The sequence below is a fragment of the Symsagittifera roscoffensis genome, chromosome 8 (genome assembly GCF_963678635.1).
Source record: "Symsagittifera roscoffensis chromosome 8, txSymRosc1.1, whole genome shotgun sequence".
Classification (NCBI taxonomy): domain Eukaryota; kingdom Metazoa; phylum Xenacoelomorpha; order Acoela; family Convolutidae; genus Symsagittifera; species Symsagittifera roscoffensis.
Window position 1 is genome coordinate 41,971,465 of NC_087069.1, and position 12,103 is coordinate 41,983,567.

The 12,103-nt window shown below is 33.2% G+C and overlaps 1 protein-coding gene across 1 annotated transcript; it reads left to right on the forward strand.

Annotated features, from left to right (window-relative positions):
* The first annotated feature begins 1,514 nt into the window (after window positions 1–1,514).
* On the forward strand, window positions 1,515–11,769 carry LOC134852952 (interferon-induced GTP-binding protein Mx1-like). The gene is made up of 5 exons (XM_063868835.1): window positions 1,515–2,098; window positions 6,361–7,649; window positions 7,840–8,017; window positions 11,232–11,374; window positions 11,602–11,769. The coding sequence occupies exons 1-5, from the start codon at window positions 1,765–1,767 to the stop codon at window positions 11,692–11,694; spliced, it is 2,037 nt and encodes a 678-aa protein (XP_063724905.1). The 5' UTR covers window positions 1,515–1,764; the 3' UTR covers window positions 11,695–11,769.
* The last annotated feature ends 334 nt before the right edge of the window (window positions 11,770–12,103 follow it).

The following is a 12,103-nucleotide window of genomic DNA, read 5'->3' on the forward strand; positions in this document are numbered from 1 at the left end:
TAACTTTCTGACCGCAGCGTCTAATTTTTGTGCCACTGCGTCTCATTTTTTGACCGTTGCGACTAATTTTTCGACCATGCCGCGACTGATTTCTTGACTGCGCGGCTAATTTTTCAACCGCCGAGACTAATTGTTCGACCAGGGCGACAAATTTTTTTACCATGCCGCGACTAATTGTCGACCGCGGTGACTAAATTTACGACCACCGCGACTTAGTTTTAGACCGCTGCGACTATTTTTTCGACCGCCCCAACTATTTTTTTTTACTATACGGCGGCTGATTTTTCGACAGCCACGATTTATTTTTCAACCAGCGTGTCTAATTTTTTGACCATGTCGCGACTAATTTTTTGACGGTCGTGACTAATTTTTTGAACACCGCGATTAACTATGCGACCACTGCAACCAAAATAAGGTATTTCCAGAGTTTGTCCGCGTTTCAAAATTCTGTCAAGAATATGGTTTTTTGGTCGCGAAATCAAGAAAGTCGAAAAGGTCGTCTTAAAGACACCAGGTCGTCTTAAAGGTATTCATCAACTAACGAGGTCTCAATTTCATTTAGTTCAAACTAGTATTTTTACCAATTTTTGATCTAAAGTTATCACATACGTTGACTCAGAAGAAAAAAGCAAATTTTTATGCCGTAAGTACTTGGAAAGTGACAGTTTTTCCTAAATAGGTTCCAGGAAAAACTACACGTTAGCAGAAGGTGAAATTTATTTGTGTTATTTAGCAAATGCAGAAAGATAATTTTTGAAAATCTAGAAGTCGACAAACTACCAGGGGTTGCTAGATATCTCCAAATTTGGATGGATCAGATCCTTGATTGGTAACTGGATGGTCTCGGCTTTCGAAAAGTTGGACCCAGCCGACAGGTAAGTATTTAGGACTAACCAAAGCATGATTAATTTCAAGGATACCTTTTGCGTCAGTCTGATATCGTAACAGTTCGTATCATTTATTGGAATAGCTCAATTATTTCAGTAACTTCAATCAAAGTTTAGGTGTTGCAATTAATCAAATACTAATTCTCTATGACGACATAGATTTCAGGCTTATCCCTGAGAAAAGGCTTTATAAATATGTGTTTCATTTCAAGGCCTTCTCGATTTTCAAACAAACCTCAATCATTATGTTGGTTGGCATTTTATGTTTTCTTGACTTTTTTTTTCAGTTTGGACTTTCGAGAAACTTTTAAATGAAAACATTGCAACAAGACGATCTTTATCTGGGCCGAATTCCCGCGGTTTGAAATAAAGTTAACGAAACAGATTGTTTTTATGTGTTTTTATCTAATTGAAACAATTAATACATGATATGACGAAAGTTTTAAAGCCGTGATGTCAACAGCACAAAAAAGGGTAAAAAACCAAACAGAGAGTGAATAGAGGTTAATTAATTTAAAATACAAAACAAACCATTTTGAACTTTCATTCACTTTGCACTAATTGAATCCAACAATACCTGGCGCATTATTGCAAAATACCTGGTCTGTCGCCATAGTTTGAACAACGCTTACGTCACGCACCAAATTACTTCAGGCAAACAAAAACTGACACGAAACAATCCTTCAGAATACTTCTCAAAAGTAGTTCATTATAGTTTTGAATCTAGATCAGTCGCTAGTTTTCTGAAATTTTGTTCAGAATTCAAGAGTTCAGAACTTGTATTTGATTCGCAGATCGCAAACTCGCGATAGAAAATTTCTCAATAAAACTTGAATCCGATTTTTCTCTAAATCTGAGAGAACAAAAAGCAAGCAAAATGAGCAATCCTTCCTCGTCAGCTTTTTCGAGCTTTTCTAGCATCGGCTCTTTGACCGATCAGCGCTACGACCAGTACAGCAGCCAACTCTTCGACTTGATTGACGAAATTGAGCGGTTCAAAATTTTGGACCACATTTTGACAATCCCCAGTGTCGTCGCTGCCGGAGATCAGACATCTGGAAAAAGCAGCGTCCTGGGAAAACTTTCTGGCGTCAACTTGCCGGTGGGTGAGGGGACTGTGACGCTCTGCGCTACGCAGCTGGCACTTCGGAAGGCGTCCCGACAAGCGTGTCGAATGGAATACCCGAGAGTCAAAGAAATCGCAAACATTGGTAAGCTCGAAGAGCAATAACTGTAGTAGGCCAATCAACTCTTTCGAAACTTTTTACGACATAGATTTCAGGTTTATCCCTGAAAAATGCGGAAATGTTGTATGTTTCTTAGGTCATGTAATCCATTATAATCGATCATAATCCATTAAAAATGGATTATAATTCTAATACTTTTTATGCCAATATAATCCATTATGATCGATTATAATCGATTATCATGGATTTTTTCGAAATTTTCTGTGAAATTTACAATTTTTATCAAATTTATCTCATATCCTGTTTAGTGCAGTTGCTACGTAATACGTTTACGTTTCATAAAATGTTACATTTCACGTTAAAATTTATATATTTTTTGAATATAATATATATTGTGGTTTGAACGGTGTTCCCTCAGTTTACTTTAACGCCCCCACGTTCCACCCCCTCAATTTAGTTTACTACCCCCCCCCCCCCCAGTTTACTAGTTTACTTTACCGTGCAAAATTTGAATTTCCTGCAAAACTTGCAAAAATTCTGCAAAAATAATCGAATTTAGTTCAAAAAATTAAAAGTATTATAATCGATTATACTGGATTATCTTGACAAAAATAATCGATTTGAGTGCCAAAAATAATGGATTTTAATGGATTATAATGGATTATAATGAATTTTTATTTTTCGAAAAAAAAACGATTTTAATGACCACATAATCGATTACGTGTTCTAAATTTGCCACAATAATAGATTACAATGACAACATTTTAGACAAAATTTTTCCATTATAATCGATTATTATCCATGGAAATCCGGTGCGGGCAATGCTTAAAAACAGCCAATAAGTACGGTCTCAAAATGTTTCAAAAATTATGAATTTGATGTGGATCTGATCTTTTTGTACAAAAGAAGCGATTTTTTTTAAACGCCCTTACTTTGGTTTGCAAACAAGTTTTTTTAAGATAATATAGACATGTTGTAAACTAAAAGAGTTTTTTAAAAAAATTTTAAAAACAAGATTTTTAATATAATAACTATCAAATCTTTAATTGGATTTACAGATCTTGCATAATTTATAAAACATAAATTATAATCATTTTCAATCAAAAAAAGTTCCAATGATATCGATTTGTCCAAAATTTTTTTCGATCACGTTAAACGTGATTCAATGGAAGAGCAAACTATGTTTTTTTTATCACTGTATCAAGTGATATTTCCATTTGAAAAATAATATGTAAATAAAAGTCAATCTATAGTTACCATCATATTCATTTAATTGTACAGTTAATTGTATAGATCTATTTACATCAAAAAAGCAAATACCTACTTCAGAAAAAAAAACAAATTTCTAAGTCAGAATAACTACTTCCAAAAAGGGCTAACTTTCCAAATCTTATGTCTAAAGTTCGCCTCGAAATTTGAAACTCAATTAATAAGAATTCAAAATTGGCAGATTGTTCTCATTTTTTATTGTGTATAGCCTGCGAGATAAATTTTTGTAAAACTTATAGTCAGCAATTTTTTATTAGAATTTAAACGTACAGTCAGAATAATCAAAATTTCTAAACCCATAAAGCTGCCTTTTTATTTTTTTTTGCAAAAAACCGCCGTTTACGTGGTTCTTAGCTGTTTTATTTGTAAGGCTATTTTAATCGTTTGTAACGACACCTAACAAAACTTAGAAAACAAATCGAAATTTCGTAACAAATCAAATTTAGTTCAAACCTGGAAGTGACATAGATCTTTCATCGATGTCACACCAATGAGTCTGAACATTAATAAAAACAGATGTCGCATCGATGAAACATTGATGTCACATCAATGGTTTTTAATAATTAAGGTATAAAGAATGAACATAGTTAAAACAGCGTAAATTTATGTTTTTGTTCTGCTACATCCATGAAACATAACAAAACAATGCAAGAACAATGATTTATTTCTGAATTTCAACCCGGGCACCTTCTTTTTAAATTTAATCCAACCATAGTTTTCAAGTCCATCTATTTTGAAAGGAATTATTTTTTGTATGAGTGCTACTTAAATAATTTTAAAAAATGAAATTGAAACAAAATCGCTTTTTCTCGCATATTTCATTTAGCGCAAACTTTGAGAAGCAATTTTGGTCTCCAGAAAATTACACGGAAACTTGTCGTTTTTTTTAAGAATTTTGCCTACGGTAAAAAAGTTTACGGCTAAATAGAGTTTTTGAACGTTTCGGTGACTCTCAAAACTTTAACGATTATCGATATGGTTTCCAAGAAAAAGTAACTATCTCTGACCGCACTTTTTTTTGTTATTGCAAAATCCTGTTGATCTGACCTCAGTCGCAAAATTAGGGATTAAAATGTAAATTTTCGAAGATTGCATTTGAACGCTATGAAAATACAAATAGTTTTGTTTAAAACGCGCAGTGTTGTTGATATTTTATGATGCTGCGCGCAAAACGAGAAAAAGTTTATGTACTGCAAATTATTGCGCATTAAAAGTCATTCCAAGTTGAATTAAAGCAAGTTAGTTGATCAGGGTAATAGTTTTGATTTTCAACGAAGCTAACGAAACATTTGTGCTCGGGGTGGTTTTTTCTCCTGACAGTAATCGACGTTTGAATTAGTCTTTTACTGCAGAACTTTCAATAGGGATTTCGAAAACACAAATTAAGAAGAATATTTGCCTGCACCTATTCATTTTAAGCTTTCTGGGGTCTTTTTTGAGAATATTTGACTTTTTTTATTGTTCCGACTTTCGATACGAAAGTAACGGAATATTTGTGCTCGGGGTGGGTTTTTTTTTCTTCAGACAAATTTCGACTTTTTAACTAGCCATTTTTGACGGATTTTTTTTATCATTCAAAAGGTATTGTTGTCCTGAGCTTAAATTTGAAAACATATTTCACCTGTGATCTTTTTTCGTAAAGTTAAGAGGGTTTAAAGGTTGCCATTTTGGCCATTTTGACCAATTTGGGTCAATTAACGTGCGATATAATTCGAGCTATTAACGCGTAAGCGGAGATTTAATCCGTCTTAGAAATTGTTCCAAATTGGTTGAACGAAACTTATTTGCCATAATTGATTTGTTTCAAGGAACAAAATTTATCCTTTTCTACTTTATATGGCGTGTGGGGGGATAATTTTCATTAAAACATTTTCAAGTTTTAAAAAAAAAAATTTCATTTTATGTTATTTAATTTAATTTTTTTATGTTATTACTGCTCCATAAACCTTAAAAAGTAGTCGGAACAATCAGGGCTTCGCCCTGATACGAGCAGTCTTGTTCAAGTTTTGGCCGTGAATGTGAACTGTGTTTAGTCCTATGAAGGCGTGAGCGGTAATTTAAATCATTCCAAAATGAGTCAGGAAAGCGAAATAATTTTTCCAATACGCAACAAGACGCAAAACTTATCACTTTCTTCTTTAAACAGCAAGATAGAAATGAAATTTACAGAAAGCATAGAAAATATCCAAATAAGTTTCATTCGAATTTTATGAAAACCCAGTATGACATAAAATGCAATCCAAATAAATCTCATACATTTCCTATACCTTCAGGTTATCAACAGGTAATCAAATTGTTTGAAAAATCATTGGCAATCGTTTTTTATTTAGAGAAATTGTGTGACTAACAATATTCCATAAACTAAAAATAGCCAAATATTTTGTTCGTTAATTTTACACCTGTTAAATTTTTGGTCGTTTCCAAACACAATGGCCCTGTATAAAAACTAGGCAAAAACTAGAACAGCACATTCGTAGAAAATTCGCGTTATGAGATTATGCTATGAAATGAGAAATAGTTCTTAAGCAGCAACATCAAAAAATCACTCAGCTTCTTACGATTGACGCTAAACTTCCGGTCGTAACATATCTGAGGTTTTTGTATCGACGAATACAAAAATAAATTTGAACCAAAGTAAACATTGATTTGGCTTTAGAATTTTTAGACATTTCAAACAAACGACAAAGCATTGTAATTTGAAATGCGTGTTTTTATCAAAAATGTTTATTCGAGTACAGAGTCAACTTTGTCACACAAAAAATATACTTTTTTTGAGGAAATTTTTAAATTTTTTAATTTTAGAAAAAAAAATCCTCATTCTTCAGAAAAATAAGAAATGATTAGTCATATAATTCGCATATTTTCAGAATTTTTTTACTGCTGTTTTAAATGGAAACCTGGTCTGGAATTGTTCAACTAGCATTTTCAGCGTACGGATGGTAGTAGATTTTGTAGGGAGATGTGATGGAATTGACAAGTAGATCCCATTTTTTTTACTTAAAGTTAGACTTATTTAGGAGAAATTGCAGATGAGATATCAAGCACCCAGTCCTTTTTAACGGAAGGAACCAGCGGGTTCAACTACACCGAAATGCCTCGGATTCGAATTGAGAGCGAAAAAGCTAGAAACCTAACGGTCATTGACCTTCCGGGAATCATTCACGCCGTACGTGCGAATCAAGACGAATCGGTCATTGTTGAAGTTGAACAAATGGTATTACGTCACATAACACCGGAAAAAGTGATAATTCTTTGTGTAATTGACGTGACTCGTGAATGGGAATTGAACAAAGTTCTACGACTTGTTCGAGATGTTGATCCATTAGGCTCACGAACCATAGTTGTTTTCACGAAGGTCGACAAACTTCAAAACGAAAAGCCAAAAATACGCGCAATAATGGACGAAGTTAGACGCCAAGAATTCCACACGTTCAAACACTTCATTTTTGTGAATAGTTTAAAAGATAGCGATGATGAAGAGTTTTTGTTTTTCGAAGCTCTGGCCAGGGATACCGGGATACCTTTAGACAACTGTACGTTCAAGAATCTGTACAATAAAGTATGCTACATGCTTCTAAAACCAGTTATGGAAGATTTTAGAGCCTCTTGGAACACAATTGACGAATTTAGAAACAGAATTATTGAAGAAAAAAATAAGCTTCCAATGTTCACGACTGATGTTGCGAGAGTTGTGGATCGAAAGTTAACCGAATTTATCGAATCGAGTCGACAAAATTTGCGAGGAGGTTTCAGTGACAAAAGTCTGGGTCGTGATTTGTTTTCAATGTACCGACATTCTTTTGATAAGTTTAAACGAGATTATTCAGCTGAAATGGAGGAGAGAACAAATCATCCGAACGCAGATGTAAGTCGTGTCGGTAACCAATGGCGAAGACTGGAGCCCCAAAATTTCCATAATTGGGAAAATTTCAAATGTTACGCAATGCCAATTGTTACGTCATTTCAAAGTCCAGCAGCGCATTGCAGAATTTCAATTCGAGATACAAACAAGGAGTTTATAAACAGTCTAATATGGGAAATTTTTCAAGGCCAAAAAGCTCATATTGATTTCCTGGAAGACAAAATAAGCGAAATTTTTGACTCTCAAGATGAAATTTTGGCAGACAGACTTGAACAACTCTACGAAAACGAAAAATATTTTTATACAGACGATGAATTGTATGAAAAATTGTTGGATAAATATCTGGAGGACGAAAGGTCACCTCAAGTTCAGAGGTCGTGGAAAATTCTGCAGAGTTTTATTCGGAATAATGAGCAGTTTGCGGCTGCGATGGGACTTTTTCAGGTATTCCGTCGGTTCAGAAAGTTAATCAACTTTACTGTTTGCAATTAAGAATTCATTTTTCATCAAACCAAGCTTGGAAAAAATTATGAGATCGTAAACAATTCGAAAAAATTTGAAATAAGTATACAGTCGGTCAATTCCTAGAATTAAACGTATTCGAGAAATAAAAAATTCTAACTGTTTGCTACAGGCTGCACCGAACCCTGATGCCGCTGATCCTGCTGCCGCCGAAGCCGAAGTTCATTACACCGAAGAGGAGTTGGCCTCCGTTTTGGGCAACTTGGGCAAAACTTTCAGAGGCGACCAGGATTCGAAACACAGCGAGAGGAAGAAATTAACTTACGAGACAGCTTTGAAAATCTTTAAAGGTGTGGTAAATTTTTTCTATAACGTTTTTTTTTTCTCAAAATCCTTCGCGTCCAATTTTTCAAGGTTAGATCAGTTTTTAAGACTAATCTACTGAAGAACTTACGTCCTAACTAAAATTTGAAAGTGAATATTGCATAAAAATGAATAAGTATGATAAGGTTTATTTTTCTTAGTTCAAATTAAAATTGATCCATTTATTGCAACCAATATTAGCCATTGGTTTTCCCAATGGTCTTTTGATTAATTTCTCCAATTTTATTCGTTTGATCCGCGCTTGTATTACTAATTTTATGAAACACTCTAAAGAAGGTTTCAAATCTGATTGATCAAAACAACATTTACTACTTTGCAAGAAAAATTAACGGAAAATTGTATTCAGTATTCAGCATAAATGGACCTTGCAATCCCCTATGTAAGGTATTTTGAATTCCGCAACCTTTCGAAAACATCATTTTTTATTACTTGACAACGAAAATGCTCCTAAAATCCGGTGAACATTTTCCTCTGTAATTCAGTGGCGTGACAGAACGTTTTAATGTTATATTATGACTATGATGTCGAGCATTTCGTCGTGTTGTAACAAAAATTGGCTCCATGTTGTTCTTCGACGAATAGTTTTTGAGTAATTAAAAGTAGAGCTTCGGTTTTTTAACGAAAATCGCACAAAATTTAGTCGGAAGTTGGTTTGGAGTCTATGAAAAGGTTCCATCAAAAAATTTGGCTATTGAAATTGTCAAAAAAAAACAGAGATTCAAAAACATTTTCTACACGCAATGTAGTGTACAGCTTGATGAAATTATTGCCTAACTCTTACTAATTAGACCAAATATCTTGTCTCATTTCACTTAAGAACGATTTTCGAGCGTCATAAACTCTTAGTTTTTGCCATTTTAGTACAAAAAAAGTAGCGGTCTCATTGTCCCAAAACGGTCATTTTAGCATTTTTCAGACGTATATAAGATTACAAAAAGCAAACAACCGGGAATAATTGTCGTTTAGGATTTAAGAAACTCAAAAAGTCTTTTCAGATGATTAGGGAGTTTAAGTTTACATGTGACTTATTGAAACCTCGAAATTAGTCTGAAGTAACAGTCCAAAACGGGTCAGCTTTTATTAGACAAACACTTTTGATAGTGTTTTCAATAAAATCATTTCAATTATAATTCGTTTTCTAAAAAAAAGTTCGTTATAACAACAAATTTATGAGGAGACGGGTTACATAGCAGTATTTAGACAACCGCGTATTCAGACTCGTCAGTATTTAGACAAAAACTGTTTCATGCAATCAGAATCGAGACAAATAAGAAATTAATGAATAATTACTATTTATTTTGGTTATTTATGTCTTTTCTCGATTCTGATTGGTTCATACAGTATTTGTCTAAATACTGACGAGTATGAATACGAGGTTGTCTAAATACAGGCTACACTCCGAGGAGACGTATGACACTTTCGCAGAAACTGTGTTGGTTCCATAGACAAACGTCGTTTCATAGACAAAAGTTGTTTTGGGCGCAATCATAGACAAGCGTTGACAAATGCATTGTGTTTTCATAGGCAAACTTTCTTTTATAGACAAAAGCTTATGGCCAATTTTTTACAAGTTGGTGAGCAACTGTAAATACTATTACTTTTGTAGCAGAATGAATAAAGAAAGAAAGAAACAAGAAAGGAAAACCTTTTGTAGGAATGCGCATGTGATTCAAAGCATTTGAAAAAACTTGACAGGAAATTTCGGGACTTCAATTTTTTTTCTAATAAAAAAAAACCACAGCATCTTTTCGTCATGACCTAATTTTGATGACCAAAGTTCTCTTATTAAACAAAAGTCGGCGTCAAAACACATGCCAAAAACAATTTATCCCATTTTTTTCGTCATAAACACGTCAAGCTTTAGTGTTGTCAAAAAATTGATATTGAGAATCTTTAAATCTTTTAAAGAAATTGTGCGATAACTTAATGAAAAGGTTTATCCTCAGACTTCAAGTATAGTGTCAGACTCAGACTCAGTAAAAAAAAATCGATTATTTATAATTATAATCGTACTTTTAGCAAAACTATAATTAATTATAAGTGACAATTTTAGATGTTTAAAAGATTTGTAATCCATTAAAATAATAACATTTTTGGTGACATTCTAAAGAACTATAATCAATTATATTTTTTCCGAAAGTCTCTTATAATGTCTTATAATCTGTTATAATAGATTACAAGCCCTTTTACTATCAAACTTTTATCTAACAAAAAATAAATCAATCTTAATGGATGATTTTATAGCTATTTTGCATAAAAACACAGTAAAAATCACATTTAATTTAAGTTTAAGCTATAAACAGGGGCGGATCTAGGATTTTATAGAGGGGGGGATTTTCAAAAAGTTTTCAAACATATTTTTTAAATCGACCAAATTGATTTTCTGAGCTCTCTCAAAGCACTAAAAAGAACCTGTTTTGGCCACATTTTCTGGGCCGAAGGCATAATTTTGAAAAAACAGACCAAAAAAGCATTTTTAGGCACTTTTTGGAAAATTTTAACCGAAAAATAGCTTTTTCTTTTGGCAAACCCCCCCCCCCCCCCTCTTACTTAGTATATATTGGCTCCAAGGGCATTTTTAAAAATGTTTTAGGCTCCGTCATCAAAAGTGGATATATCAAGATAGTTCAAAGGGGGACCCTTCGGTTCGGCAGGGGTTCGAATCCCTGAGGGGGGAGAAGGGGCGTCCGTCCCTCACCCCTGGCTAGAAATACAAAACAAAGTTTCTTGTAGTTCAGTAACCAACTGAAAAGCACACAAAACACAACAAAATTAAAACAAAATGAAGCGATGACTTTTGTTGAATAATAATGGATTATAATCCATTATAAATGGATTATAATTCAATAAAATTTGAGGAAAAAGTTTTCGAAAAAAAAATTAGATTATAATTTATTATAATGATTTTTATTGTTTCGAAAATGGTAACACTATATACCATTTTTAATTGATTATAATCAATTCTTTTTAAAATTTGTGGAGACTGACAATAAAAAACCATTATAATCTAATCTTTTTTATTAATGAGTGCGGGTATGCACTTCAGAATATGGAGGTCAACCAGAGTAGGCTCAAAAATTGAACCCGGCAAAACATTTCTTGAATCGAACAGAAGGAATATATGGGGAAAATATATAAATTGGTATTTTTCAAGATAATTGAGCTTTTTTTTAAAATTAGAAATTGCGATGGATCGAATATCAAACACAGTTCCATCCACCATCCTCGTTTGTATGAACGACGAAGTTCAGAAGAAGATGCAACAGATCGACAGACACATTGATGAGGTCAAATCACTGGAATGGAGGAAATCCAGAGAAGAGGTAATTCACTTGTATCCAACTGCCCTAGGCCGCTGTTGCTTTCCTTCCTAAAAACTGTTCGATGACCTTTGTCAGAAAAGAAGAAGAAAAAAAAAGTCATGCTCTCCAGAAGGTTACATTTTGTTGATTATTTACGAAACTTATCCAAAAAATTGCATCATGGAAGAACACCAAAATTTTATATAAAAATAAGTATTGAAGTAATTGGATATTAATCTTTTTTTTAGATGAGAAGGGAAGAACTGGACGCACAGGAGAAGCTGATTCAAAAATGGAGGAAGCAGTTTCTGAAAATAGAGACGGAAGTGGGGCTAATCTGATCTTGATCTAAAAACTGAACTGTCATCAGTTAAAATTATGGCAGAATTTTCCACTTGTTATCATTTTCTATAATCATTCAGTTTTGTTTGTTTTTTTGAAAAAAATGCTATTTTAACTGTTTTTTCTGTGAGCAAGAAAAATAATAGCACACCGCTATGATGGATTTTTTTAATCAAGTTTATTAGACAACATCGTAAATTTTTGAAATAAAGCTAAAAATAATTAAAAGTAGTTCTTTTTTCACGTTGGCCTTTTCTTGGCGTTTTACGTGTTTTTTGGCTCTGAAAAACTTCATGGCTTTTCGTTTTTGAGTGGAAAAAAGAACTTTGAACATTGCGATTTAAATTTAAGTTTATACTATTGATCAGTTATAAACAAAAATAAATAATGAAAACTAAAATATTAATT

Excerpts from the sequence above, each read along its gene's own strand:
- LOC134852952 (XM_063868835.1), top strand. The coding sequence starts at position 1,765 with ATGAGCAATCCTTCCTCGTCAGCTTTTTCGAGCTTTTCTAGCATCGGC. Across the intron at positions 7,650-7,839 it reads CTGCGATGGGACTTTTTCAG|GCTGCACCGAACCCTGATGC; the intron begins GTATTCCGTCGG and ends TGTTTGCTACAG. Across the intron at positions 11,375-11,601 it reads GGAGGAAATCCAGAGAAGAG|ATGAGAAGGGAAGAACTGGA; the intron begins GTAATTCACTTG and ends TCTTTTTTTTAG.